General features: G+C 40.0%; 1 protein-coding gene across 2 annotated transcripts in view; it reads right to left on the reverse strand.

Annotated features, from left to right (window-relative positions):
* PON3 (paraoxonase 3) overlaps nt 1-12,124 on the reverse strand; it is a 31,994-nt gene extending 19,870 nt beyond the window's left edge. Inside the window, exons 1-3 of one of the 2 annotated variants that reach the window (XM_047752341.1) lie at nt 11,730-11,896; nt 10,291-10,361; nt 3,949-4,004 (exon numbers count right to left, since the gene is read on the reverse strand). In XM_047752341.1, the coding sequence (XP_047608297.1) occupies nt 3,949-4,004; nt 10,291-10,361; nt 11,730-11,803 (201 nt within the window). In that variant the 5' untranslated portion in view covers nt 11,804-11,896. Of the gene's footprint in view, nt 1-3,948; nt 4,005-10,290; nt 10,362-11,729 lie in introns of both variants that reach the window. The other variant, XM_047752340.1, reaches the window with a different exon arrangement.
* Nucleotides 12,125-14,751: the final 2,627 nt, after the last annotated feature.

Below are 14,751 nucleotides of genomic sequence, written 5' to 3' on the forward strand. Positions count from 1 at the left end.
TTACTTACAAGTATACACACACACACACACACACATACATGCACACTTATACTATTCCTGGCGCTTCCACTGCTCCCAGCCCCACTCCAGGGCGAGTTAATCTTTAGTTCCAAACAACCCCACCTATATCTTTAAGCTTTTCTTGAAACAGTCCCTCTATCCTTAAGTCTAATTAGAAAAGTGGCTTTCCCGAGACAACACTGGCACCACTGAAGCACATCAGAGGAATGGCTATTCCCTCCTTCATTCTCCTTAAGTCACCACATCTAGGGGAGAGACCAGCATGCCCCTAGGCACTAACTTCTACTTCTAGACCTTGAATCTTCTATCATCAGTCAAGGGCCCATCTTCTAAGGAAGACTCACTCTTTGCTCACTGGTTCCTTGTCACATTCTCTACCAAATCCCTTTGCCCTGTTCAAGCTTTTATATAGGGCTAGCCTAAAATCAGGTTGAAAAACACTGCAGTTATCATCTCAACTTCAACCAGATTTTCAATACTCTTTATCAATATTCGTGTTCATTCTAATAGGTAATCTATTGCATAAATCCAAATGTCTATTCTAAATTTATTTCATTATCTTCTAGAGCCCACACTATCGTCCTCCATTCTTAATGAATGACTTTACCTCTTATTTCACTGAAAAAAATCCCATGCCATTCAATGAGAGTTTCCTGATTCCCTTCGTTCTATCTCAGTAATTCTTTGGTTTTATCAATTCTCTTCCTTTCTCCCTCTTTTCTTAAGGAAAGAGTATGCTCCTTCTGTTCTTAACCCTACACTGTTTATTTGGTTCCCTTGTCTTTAGGGCCTGTCTATAAAAATCACATCTTTTCTCTCTTGCTTTACCACTATTCTTCACCAGCGCCTTCTTTTGCTTGAAAAATTGCTCATTTCTCCTTCTTTTAAAATCTTTTCCATCTTTACTACCTCAAGCTGGCATTTTCCTCACCTTCCCTTCACTGTTAAATTTCTTAGAAACATCACTTGACTTTGTTGCCTGATTTGAATTGCTCCCACTCTTAATTCCCTGGTATCAGTATTCTGCCAGTCTATAGAACTGTCTCTATAAAGGTCATATCAGTGGCATCCAAAAGGCCTTATCTGATAACCCTTCTCCATTTCTTTATCTGTATCTCTGTGGCATCTGACACTATGGCAGAACCTTTATGTCAAAACTTCTTGTCAAAAAGTCAAAAGTAGAATTTCCAGATAGAATTCCTGCTTCTCTTCCTGACTTTTACCCCCTCTATCCTCATCCATCCCCTTTCCTTCTCATTCTTTGCTCTTTCCTTATAGATTTTATTCGTAGGTATTGAAGGTATTTCTCCTATACCAGTGATTTTCAAATCTGCACATTTCCCTGGAACTTCTCTCTGGAGCCCTAGCTTGCATCCCAACCTTTTTTTCCTTAGAGGAGTGCAAAATCAAATGCTTAAAACCAGAATTAGCAATCTCTCCTTGAATCCTTTCTGTCCTTCATATCTGTTCCTTCTGTTAAGGGAATCACTGCTCTCCCCAGTATCAGGCCATAAAACTGAGTCTCCAAGTCCACCCTTTCCTCCATAGGCAATTTGTCATTAAGCCCGGTGGCATAGATAATGATAACATTGGGGGAAAAAAGTCAGAGACATAGAATCCTTTCCCTTTTCACCTAAGGGAAAATTTTCCTTTTCCTAAGGAAAATTAAGCTCTAAGAAGTAAATTGCCTAATCAATCATATCATTAATTGTACAGCCTCTTTGTACCATGTCATAAAGAAAATTTTGACAGTAGGGAATGTTGCTTAGGAAGGCAGCTCAAGGCAGAACACCACAATAGGTACAGTAGGAGACTAGGGGAACATGAGGGCATTTTCCAGTTATCAGAAGGACTAGGTGCTCTAGGAATTGAAATGATTTAATAGAGAAATAATGGGGCAAGCAAACTTAGCCTACATTAAGTTTCATCAGGAATGAAACTCTTCAATGAAATGGTTCATAATCACCTGATTTTCTGTTTAAGGCAGTTGAGTAAAACTCTATGGCAAGTGATTGCTAGCAATTCTTTTGAGACCAGTCACCACTGAAAATGGTGAAAATCACCTGTATATATAGGTATCTTATTTCCACCAACAAACCACAGGCACTGAATTCCTCTACTGCCCTCATTCACTGGTGCGTACATTAGTATGTGTGCACCAGGTAGTGTGTAAGGTGTTAAGTGTGATGATGAACCCTCTAGAGTTCTGGTCTGAAACGGTTTGAAATCCAGGGAGACAGCACCAAGCAAGTGCATTAGATATGGCATGGCATCTAAGAACTTAACCACAGAGAACCTGCAGGACCACAGAAGAGCCACCTTGCCTAGAAAAAGAGTGTTAAGGATTTTCATGAGGAATTAAGTGCCACCACAATGAGCCCTCATAGAGAACTAGGAGTTAGCCAGGACATGTGAAGGGGAGAGTAACCTTGCAGGCAAAGATTGTGCTAAGTCCCAAGATAAGGAAGCAAATAGCCTGCTTGGTACTTCTAAATAGACTAAAAATACCTATTGCACAGAATTACTCTCTCAATCAGCAGCTCCCAAATGTGTTCTAGGATGGCAAGAAAGGGCAATAGGAGAAACCAAGAAGAACAAGGACTTGGATTTATTGCAGTACAAAAAGATTAAAAATAAGCAAAGAACATTATCCTTATTCTGTAAGAATGAGTTGTTTGTTATTTTACAAAAAGAGCCAACATTTGTCATGGAATTATTTGTGATGAAAATCTCCACTTTCTGTATAGGAAGAATTCAGTACATTTAGTTCTATGAAAATAGAAAAGAAACATACAGTAGGAACTACAAATATTATTTCCCAACAGAAAAGAAATTTCCTAGCTATAAAGTAATTATTTTTAAAGAACTATTTGGCATAACATTGAAAATCTAAATTGACAATAGATAATACAAGTCAGCAAAGAAAAAGCTTTTCTAAACAGCTTTGTTTTATTTTTGGTTTTGGAGGAAAACTAAAGAAATAAAATCCCTCCCACGCACCCACTCACCCCCACATGTACCACCACCAGGAGCAGTTTAAAATCCAAATGAGACCCTGACTACACTTGAGAATTTAGAAATTGGGACCATTAAAAAATATTTTCTGTGCCCCTTTTTTTGGCCAAAAAGACATAGATTTTGAAAATTTATGTTATTCCATAGTATTTTATTGGCAAAAATGGAATATTAGAACATGCAATTCTAGCAATCAGAATTCACATTGGAAATGTAGTCAATCTACTTTTTTCAAAATCCTAGGTCCCATTCTAAATCACAACTGTTTTAATAAGTATGTGATAATTTCTAACATCTTCACAACATGTACATTTTAATTTACTGAAATTCAGTCCTTTGCACGGCCTCCTGATCATCCTAAACATGTGAAAGTGGTGTTGGGAATGAAATGTAGGTTTTTCCCTCCTTCTTTCTGAAAGAGATTCTCTCTGAATGGCAAGAAACCCAAGATGGAAAAATGCCCAGGGTTCTGAATCGAGTAACACGGTTAACATTTAATCCACAAACATTTACTGAGCTCCAAACACTGGCAGGCATGATGAGAGGGATACTAGTTAGTGAGAAGATGACTTCTAGAAGTTATCTAGTGAGACCTAGCCATTAGGGCAATGATAAGGATGGACAGCGGCAGGGGAAATCTGGAGCTCATCTAGGAATTGAATAGAATTCAATGTATATTTATTGAGACCCTACTGGGTATGTAATTGCCCAGGGAGCTGCCCACCAAGAGGCAGACAAGCCTGGCATTCCTGTGGTGTCCTAATTAGCCCTTTTTGGCTTTTTTAGTTGACTGGTTTACCCATGGGTGGGAGGAGTGTGCAGAGCTCCATCTAGCAGCTCTAGTCAGCAACATTAATGTACTGTCCATATAGCTATTGACATGAGCACCTGAGGAGCATGGAAAATACTCACAGTAGAGATAAAAGCCAGCCCACTAGGAAGTATATCAATATCTTCAGAGCCATTTTCTGCAAAAGAAGTGGAGGATCAGAAAGATGCAGAAAGAAGAATGAATTCTTCTTTAATTATGAAGAATTAAAAAGTAAATCTCACACACAGTCAAGACTTTGAACTTTTGGAGACTACCTTAACTTTTTCAACTATTTACTTGGGAAACTCTATTAAGTTTCAGGAATCCTGCATGTTACTCCACAGTAAAACCTTAGCCAGACTCCTAAAATACTAAATTCTTTTTTCAGAAGTCCATTTTCAGGAGAAAAAGGCAAATAACTATAAAATAAATTCATATCCTTGAGTTTTATTTTTTTTAGTATAGTTGATTCACTATATTGTGCCAATTTCTACTGTACAGTAAAGTGACTCAGTCATATATATATATATATATATATATATATATATATATATATCATATATGAATATCTCCTGGATTTATTCTTTAAATAAAAACTCCCAGGGTATGTCCTAAGAGATTCAGCTTTACTCCCCGTAGAAGACTGATCTACAGACCAAGTGATAACATTGGAAAGTCATCACTGTGAAGGTCTCTCAAAGGCCTCTCTGTCCAGTATTTCCTCACCTTCAACTTGTTGAGGCCTGAAAAATCTATCATTCTCCAATCATATTGGGAAATGATGGACTAATTGTTCTCTGTTATAAAAGCAATAGATCTTAGGTTGGGCTCTTCAATATAAATGAATTTGACAGATATCTGTCAGATCTTCTCATGGAGAGCTGGTTGTAAGCATTTTTCTATGGAAAGAGGCATATAATAAGTAAGTTATGACTGAACATGATGAAAAATGGTTTCACGTGGCTCCTTAGTAGAGAGACCCACATTATGATGTGGTCCCAAGAAGGTAGCATTGAGGTTGAAGGAAAAAGTTATCTAGTGTGGCAAACTGTAATTTACAGATATAGTAGAAACAAGATGTATCAAAGCCACATGCTCTTCTTAAAATGTGATGTTGATACTCTTGCATCAAGAGGTTAGGTCTTTATTCTCTTCCCTTGAACCTAGGTGGACTTTTGTAACTGATTTGACAAACAGAATGAGGTGGAAGTGATGCCACCTGATCTACAGGGTAAAGTCATAACCAAACCTGCCACTACTCATTTCTCTCTCAAGGCATGTAACCTGGGAGGCCTGAATCCAAATGTAAGAAGTCTGGCTACTTGGAGGCTACTCAGGAGAGACTGTGGAGGGACCATACGAGGTAGAGAAAACTCCTAGAGAAGTCTCAGATGACTTTGGTTCCCAGCCTTTGAGTCACCTTAGCTGATTCAAATGGAACAAAGATTAGCTGTCTCTACCAGGCCCTGCCAAAACTGCAAACTCAGCAAAATAACTATTGCCATTTTATGTCACTAAGTTTTGTGTTGGCTTGCTGTGCAGCTATAGTAAATGGAACATGTGGGAAAATTGTTACCTGATGCAATCAGTTATTAGTGTGTTAAAAGGCAGTTGAGGGAGGATAAAGGAGAATGGGGGAAAGAAAAGTAGAATGAAGATGAAGAAAATGCAAATTTGAATCAAGAGGATGATAAGCAACAGGCAATAAAAACTGGAGGCCAAAGATGCATTCAAATTGGCTATACTGAAGGTTGAAATTAATCTGCAACTAGTAACCTGAAAATCAAATTAATCAGAGCTTTTCATTTTCTAAGCATTCCGGTTAATCAAGATTGACTATATATAGTTTTGATGGCCTAGAAGATTTAGCACATTTTCTCACATGGAGTAAATAGACATTGGGAGAATCCAGCAAAATGAATAAAGCAATCTTAAAAATCATGTTGAGGAGTTCCTGTTGTGGTTCAATGGAAATGAATCCAACTAGTATTCATGAGGGTGTGGGTTCAATCCCTGGCCTTGCTCAGTGGGTCAGGGATCTGGAGGCATGGCCGTGAGCTGTGGTATAGGTCACAGATAAGGCTCAGATCCCAAGTTGCTGTGGCTGTGGGGTAGGCTGGCAGCTACAGCCCCACTTAGACTCATAGCCTGGGAACTGAGGATCTGAGCCACATCTGCTATCTACACCACAGCTCACAGCAGCACTAGATCCATGACCTACTGATTGAGGCCAGGGGTCGAACCGGCATCCTCATGGATACTAGCTGGGTTCATTTCTGCTGAGCCACAACAGGAACTCCTCCACTTTTCTATATTTTTTATTTCACTGGATGATACTCCCATCCCCCCAAGTACACAAAGTAGGAATCTTAAGAGTTATCTATCTTTTAATGTCTTCCTTTTCCTTATTCCCCAAATACAACTGATCATATCTTTCAAGCTCTAGAACTCCCTCCTTAATCTCTGTATAGCTTCCTGATAGGTCGGCTTTGCTCCCCTATAGCAATTCTCTGCACTGCTGGCAGTCATCTTTTTAAAGTGCAAAACTGACCTTGTTATGCCCCTACTTAAAACCCTTCAAAGGTCCACTAGGGCTGGCAGTATAAATCCCAAGCCCTTTGGCCCAGATCCCAAATTCTCCACGTCTTGGCCCTGGTCTCAATTCTTCTGGCTCCCCCTCTTCGTTTTTGACTCCAGGTGTTTTGCAGTGCTTCTGTTGGCAGTTCCTGAAATGTGCCTTAGGCATGCAGGTGAACAAGCATGTTTCTTGGCAACTCACACCTTTCCCACATCACCCTCACCTCTACTTGGCTGAGTATCATGGGTTCTTAGAGATGAACCTGGGCACCACCTCCTCAGCCTTTTCAATCTCTCTGGGTTCCAACGTCCATTTTATGTACTAATATGGTCACCTGTGACCACCTCCACCATGATATTTTCTACACTTGGGCTGCAAACTTCTGTTCATTTGTTAACTTCCTACCAGAAAGATAGCTTCCTGGGAACAAGGACCAGGTTTTATTCAGTACAAGATCCTTGCACCCAATATAATACCTGTCTTTTCAATAAAAGCTGATTGGCTGACTAAAAAAGATAAACTGCTTTAGTTTCTTGAACTTTGCCTTGTCTTGAGATTAAATTATTGACAAGTGAGCACTAATTTCTGAGTAGAAGTTGTCCTGCATTGAATGCTCTCTGTTGGCTTTTGCTCTTGCAAACACCATTTTATTTGTTTTTTTTTTTTTGTCTTTTTGCCATTTCTTGGGCCACTCCTGCGGCATATGGAGGTTCCCAGGCTAGGGGTCAAATCCGAGCTGTAGCCACCAGCCTACGCCAGAGCCACAGCAACACGGGATCCAAGCCGCGTCTGCAACCTACACCACAGCTCACGGCAACGCCGGATCGTTAACCCACTGAGCAAGGGCAGGGACTGAACCCGCCACCTCATGGTTCCTAGTCGGATTCGTTAACCACTGCGCCACGACGGGAACTCCACAAACACCATTTTATATACCTCCTGTGATGGTAGTAACCTTACTTGAATAACTCACCTGCAATAGCAGTGGGCATTTTCCAGAGGTGCCATGCTAGTCTTTAAAAGATGAACTTAGTAAACAAAGATATTTGAAGTATGATTTCTGGAGGCTAGAATTATTTTTACCTTTCAACCTTTCTTCTCAGGAAGAATACAGGGGAAGGAAAACAAAAAGAGGGAGAGTTTATTCTGCTAATAAAATTAACCACAAAAGTCTAGGTCTTGAAGAAAACACAAATAAGAATTTTTCCCTAGCTTTGTTACTCCTTGTTGCACTCTGCCTACAGTCCTTTAGTGTTTTCCATTGCTTCATAAAACTTTTCACTTTCAAATAGTTGGGTCTTACTATTAAATATTATTAAATAACACTTATTAAAGTGTTATTCCATTAGTGAACTTTATTTAAATATCCAGCCTGCCTTGTTTGGTCAGTTCTATTTATTAATATTTCACTTTTTGCATCTCATATTTTCTGTTTTCTGCTCTTGTACTTCCCTGAAGCTTCATAATAAAAATGTGCTGTCAGTAGATAAGAAAGGCAGTGTTACACAACAGAGATCCAAAGGCATAGAATAAAACTGCCCTGCCTCATAATCTAATCCTGTTACCCTCTAGTTCTGGACCACTGGACAAATAACTCCACTCTTCTGGGTGTCACTTTCCTAATCTACAAGGACAGATGGCAGCACCCACCGTACAGGATGGTTGTGATGATGATGTAAATGTTTCCAAAGGACTCAGCAGAATGCTCATAGACAGTAGGCTTTGATAGAGCAGTATTATTATTTTTAGATATATAGCCATATTGTCCTATTGACAGATGACCCATGATCATTCTCACTTGTTTAGTTTTGCAAATATAAAATGTACATATGCCAGCAGACATGAGAACTAACATGGCATTTTTTTTTCTTCTGCTCTAGTTTTAACTTCTCAAGTCTATTTGAATCATACAGTCTGAGAGTTGGACTAGACTTTAGCAATGATCTAATTATCTATCTAAATTACTTGGCAGGCTCTCATCTTTTGAGAGATATATATGTGTAGTCCATATGAATATTACTACACAAGACAGGAAACAAATGAGTGAAAGTTACATTTCCTTATTTTCTAAATCAAATTAAATTTGACTCCAAGCCCACATTCCACAAAACTGGAAGGAAATTCAGTCTGAGTCATTATTGGGTCTCTTTGGCAGGGTTGTGCGCATATCATAGGTGGTGGATTTTAAAATGATGTTGAATACTTGGGAAAGTCTGTCTGGTCTTTATTCTACCCTAGTCACCACTGAATCACTCACTGCCAGGCCGACCTGGTCCCTTTAATTTAGGCAGTTCTGCCTCTTCCAAGTCCTGCGTGTGTACACATGATCTTTACTCAGGCTATGAACCAACCCCCCTAAAGATACCTTGTAGCCATTCCTCCCCAGATCTTGATCTTCCCCCAGAATGGGTCCCTGTTATCAAAAAATATATATCCCAGCATTCTTATCCCATCTCCATCAGAATGCCTTGAAGGAGCTAAGATTTTTGAAAACCAAAATCAGGAAGGAGTTTGTCTTCAGTTGCTCTGATTTCTAGCCAGCAGCACAGAACTCATCTAAGCCCAGGGTGCACAAGGGCCAGGCTACTACTCTCCTTTTTTTTAGAAATTGAGGAGTGGGGGGAAGACAGCAAACCAAAATCAAAAAGGCTCTTTTTTTTCTAATACATATCAGAAATATATATATAGTAACATATCTTGAAGAGCTATATTATATATATATATATATATATATATATATATATATAAAACTTATATCACAATAAACTATGCTGTCATCCTATCGCAAAACTGAAATAAGTCAGAGTCCATGACCCTAGGAGACTTACGGTTTGATTGTGAAAGAGAGAACACTGCTGGCTCTAAAATAAAGCATTGGTAGATGTCACAAGTGAAGCTGTTGGTTTCAGTGTGCTGTGAAAGTTGAGACATAGGAGAGGAACTTCCAGCTGATTTCAGCAGGCAGAGATGAAAAAAATCAGTGAAGGTAATTTCATAAGCAAAGGTGAGAAAATGAAAGAACACATTCCTGGAACAGTAAACGGCATCTAGCTAGAATTTTTTTTTTTTCTAGTAGTATTATCAGGGAGAGTGAAAGGCTTGGAGCCAGAATAAGCAGTTGAGTCACTAAGGAGTAAATAGAATTAGTTCTGTGTCAGGACCCAGGGAAGGCCAACATGTTTCCCATAAAACAGTGAGAGACAAGGAGAAAACAAATGGTTCCTAAATTTTGAACTGAGTCTCTTTGAGAATGAGGATATCTTGCTTAGGAGAATTCTAGAAGAAGTGCTGGTTAAGGGTGGGGATATGAAGGAGGAAATGACAGAAGGGTTAAGTAGATCTCAGACCGGAAAAGAAGGCCTGCAGTTTGAGAGATCAGGGATCCAGCAACAGATTTTTGATTAATTTTTTTAAACATCTCAATCAGTTGTAAGCACCTTCAGACTAAAGGCTAAGTCATATTTATCTTAGTACTTGCAGATAAATTTTGAAGGAAGTGACACTTAAAGCTAGGAATCTAGGTGAGGGGAGAAAAAAGAAGAGAAGATGGGCAACAGAAGATGACAGAGAGGGAAGTGAAATGTCACAGAAGCGACAGGAGGAGAGTTCAGTGAAGGACCTACCAAAGAGTAGTCAGTGACATTTGTCAAATGATGGAGAGATGGCAGGAAGAAAAAAGACTGAGAAAAAGCCGCAGATTTTGACATTTAGGAGACCCCTTGGAGACATGGGATAAGGTAGCTTGAGTAAAGCTGAAGAAGCTGAAGCCCCAGTAGGAGGATTTAAGGAGTAGCAGTGAATTAAACTAGCTGGCAGCCTCACTCAGGTGAAGGGTGACCAAGACATTGTACTATCACATACATACCAAGTCCCTCAATAAGGTGGCAGTTCTGGGGTTCTACTGGCTCCACTTCTCGATATGCATTAGTTTTTTCTCTGTAGAAAATAAAAACTCTGGCGTCAATGCACAATATCCAAAATCAATGCCTAAACATGGTCTTTAATCATCTTCATATTCATTAATTCTGTTTCTCATCATTTATGGATGATAATATCAAATAAGTAGGTACCTCCTTTTATTGACATGTATTTACATAATGTGGACATTATGTGGGTAATGTGCCTATATTATTTATTTAATAATAAATATTAGTTTAAATGCACAAAATAATATTATTTAATGTGCTAAAGTATTGTTTATTATACTTTGGTTCCCCTAACTCCCTAGAATATTGTCCTCACTGCTTTCCCAAAATTCAACAGGGTTTCCTAATAGCTAAGCCCTGTAGCTTTTGCTTTAACTTTATTATTTTAAGAAATATCATGCTAATTTACTTTGAAGTATGTGAATTCCTTAAACTGACCACAATTTAAACAATTGGCCAAATTATTTTTGAATATAGTGTTATTTCCACAGTGAAACATTCTTCTAAATATCAGGAACAATTGTACATTTTCATTAAACTGTATTCAGGAAGATTCTACACTTAGACTTATCTTACTGTCACTTAAAAATATGCCTTAGAACTACTTTATAATTATTATTATTTTTTTTATAAATCACTTGGGTTCACTGGGAGCAAATGTAACAATAAACTCTCTCAAGCCAAACTAGAAAGTACTATCAAAAGGCGTCAGGCTTCTCAGTGGATTCTAGATGTGAACTTCTGAGGTGGCCAGCTTCTACTTAGATAAATAAAAGCAACACAAAGACAAGTGAAGGCAAGTAGAGGCTGATAGATCCATTCAGAAATACATATTATTGCCTAGCATTTCTTTTTACTAGCCCCGTATTAAATTTTCCTGAGATATTTCTGGTATGTCTATCACTGTAGATGGTCCACTTTCAAGGGTCAGGTCAGGTACCAACAAAATGCTAGTTAGCCCCTCAGGTTTCAGTTTATTTTCCTCTGACTAGCTCTTTTAATCTGGGATAAATTCTGTAACCCAGTACTCCTCAATGTTGTTCTGGCCTTTGGGCAACCTCTCAGTCAGCAGTAAACGTCCAGCTGGTAGCCCGGTCGGCTCGCCCAAGTCCAGCGCTTCCAGCAGATTTAGTTTGTTTAGGAGCAGAATGCTGAGGGCGACATGGGAAAGGGGTCCTGGCTTTCAGGAAATAAATTGGGGCATTTCTGCCTTATCATTTCAAGAAAGGCAAGAAGTCAGCTCAGTTTTCACATCCCTGGAATTGAGGAGTCCCCGGACTGCACATTCTTAAGCTTTAGAAAGGCAGCATGTGACAGCGCTTACCCTAAAGTGCAAGAGGAAAGAGCCAAGGATACTCTCATTAAGATGCCAACTTACCTTAATGCCACTAATCTCTCCCCGATTAAGGCTAGGAAGGCGCCCAGCAGGGTCAGAGCCACCAGCTTCCCCATGGCCCTTGAGCAGCAATGAGCCAGGCAGAGCCCTGGGGGAAGAAGCAGTGGACAGGCGCCTGCCTTAACACCCAGCCCGCCCCACTGCCTTGCCTCCGTGGAGGAGCAGGTGAGCTGCCAGGGCCCTGTCAGGGGGTTGCCCCGCCCTGCCCCGCCCCACCCTACAGCCTGGGGCTCAAGGTCACCTTGACTCTCCTGGGAGGTTCAAGGAAACCTTTAATCGAAGGAATCCTTTTTTTTTCCCTTTCTTTTCTTTTCTTTTTTTAAAATCAAGGCTCAAGAGCCTGGAGCCCTGGATTCAGGGCTGGTTCTCTTAGCAGCTTTGGCAAGATCCTACTCGTTGGCAGGAGAATAGAGGGAGTTTGCTGCCAAAAGCTATGAACTTGGACCTCTGGTCCCTCAGAGGACTGAAAGGGGAACGGGGGTGGGGAGGGGGGCCAGGAAGGAGGGGAGCTAATGTTGAGGGCCCGAAACTTCGCGTTGGTGGAAGGCAAGGAGTAATATGAGATGGTGGAGAATTGATGCCTAGACACAGGTAGGATGATAAATGAAAGTAGTGGAAGGGAAGAGCTTTAACTCACCCTTCTCCAAGATTTGGAGCACAGGACCTTATCCTATGGCTTTGTGCCCTGCCTCTGAATGCTGACTGTGATGGGCACCCTGTTCAATTTGTCGACTTGGCAGATTTGTGAATATATCTGCTCCCAGCATTTGGGATAAGAAAAATCAGAAGTGAAGGAAAAGGAAGAAATAGAATAGGTAACATTAAGATGAGCAAAATTGGGGGGGGGGGATTTGTTTCTGTAGCAACTGCTGTATGTGTTGCATTGTGTCTAGAACTTTTCCTGTGTTAATTTTTGATTCTCAGTACTTCTCTGAGGTAGGTATCATCCCAGTTTTATAGGTGAGAAATCCGAGGCACAGAGTAGCTGTATAACTTGCCCTAGGTCACACAGCTGCAGAGTCAGGCAGTCTGGCTCCAGAGCCTGTGCCTTTCCTTAACTGTGCTGCTTCTATTAAAGCTGTGGAAAAAAGGCTACCTGAAGGAACACTGTAACATCTGGAGTTGTATTGATAAGATAATTATTTTTAAGATGATTAATTTTAAAAGAATTCAAGCAAAGGAGGGATTGAATGCTATTTTCCTGAGGACAAATAAGAGGAGAGATGTGAAGATCGGAGTGCTCCCAAAGCTGAGGCACCAGGAGGTGTGGTGCAGGCATGCATGCAGTGTTTGGGGCTCACGCTGCCTGGGCTGGATCCAGCCCGGATAAGGTGCTTGACTTTCCAACACTGCAGAGTCTTCTTTTGTAAAAGAACATCTGCCTCATAGGTGGTTTAAAGTCAAAATGTTATGATGAATGCAAAGTGCTCACCACTGTGCTTGGTACATTGTGAGAAGCCAATAAGCATTAACTATCATTTAGATCTGAAACTCCACATGAGAGTTTAGGCTAGTTATAGGGAGAGACCCCTATGCCATTGATCACTAGGTCTTCCAGTGCTAGTCATAGATCTTTGTGCTTTGTAGCTGCTCTCTAAAAATTGATTAGGTGGATGACTGTAAGATATGGACTTGGGTGAAGGAAAAATTGGAAAAATAAAAAGAAATGGAGTGGACGATGAAATAGAAATAATTGTCTTATGCGCTAAATATTTTGCATGCTTCATCATTACTTCTTATTATCCTCACTTTACAAATAAGGGAAGTAAGGCTTAGAGAGTTTGAGTCATAACTTTCATAAGGTTATATAACTAAGAAGTGTCAGAGATTCCATTGGATTCAGGTCAAGGGACCCTAGAGTACTTATTCCTTTACCACTGTGTTTGCTGCCTCCCAGCACGGCATGAAGAAGAGGATAAGAAAGGAAGCATATCCTTGGGCAAGTGATTGCAGGTGCTGTGTCATCTATAGTTTGTTTTAAATTTCTTCATGTTAGGCAGAAGTGTGTGTGTGTGTGTGTGTGTGTGTGTGTGTGTGCATTAACTTTAAAAGTTATCATGTGAACACCATAATCAGTCATTCAATTCCCCAGCCTGGAGATCACCATATCAAGTGTCACCATTAAAATCTGCACCTGGAGATTACATTCATTAGCTAAAGAGATATTAGAGATAATTATTCATGGCAAAGCCAGTTTTGTCCAAAATATGTGGGTTAACAAGACATATTATATAAGCAGCTCCAGCTCAGCCTAGAATAAAAACAAGAACAAGGAAGCCAGCATTCTCAAACCTTTGGAGTGGATTCTCGGCTGTCTTAGTCCATTCAGGCTGCTACACTTAAAACAAACAAAGCAGCCCCCCCCCAAAAAAAAGACCCCATAAATAGATTGACTTATAAACAATAAGCATTTATTTCTCATGTTCTGGAGGTTGGACAGTCCAAGACCAAGTTGCTGGCAGATTCCCTGACAGGTGAGAACCTGCTCCCTAGACTGCTGTCTTTTGGCTTTGGCTTTTTTTTCCCTTTTCTTTTCTTTCTTTCTTTTTTTTTTTAACTCAAATGAATTTATCATATCTGTAGTTGTATAATGATCATAACAATCCAATTTCACAGGACTTCCATCCCACAGCCCAAGCACATCCCCCCACCCCCCAAACTGTCTCCTCCAGAGACCATAAGTTTTTCAGTGTCTGTGAGTCAGCATCTGTTCTGCAAAGAAGTTTAGTCTGTCCTTTTTTCAGATTCCACGTCAGTGAAAGCATTTGATGTTGGTATCTCATTGTATGGCTGACTTCACTTAGCATAATAATTTCTAGGTCCATCCATGTTGCTAAAAATGCTGGTATTTCATTCCTTTTAATGGCTGAGTAATATTCCTTTGTGTATATGTACCACTTCTTATTGATCCACTCCTCCGTTGATGGACATTTAGGTTGTTTCCATGTCTTGGCTAATGTAAATAGTGCTGCAATGAACATCAGAGTACATGTGTCTTTGCGAG

This window comes from Phacochoerus africanus, chromosome 11, assembly GCF_016906955.1.
Source record: "Phacochoerus africanus isolate WHEZ1 chromosome 11, ROS_Pafr_v1, whole genome shotgun sequence".
NCBI classification, from domain to species: domain Eukaryota; kingdom Metazoa; phylum Chordata; class Mammalia; order Artiodactyla; family Suidae; genus Phacochoerus; species Phacochoerus africanus.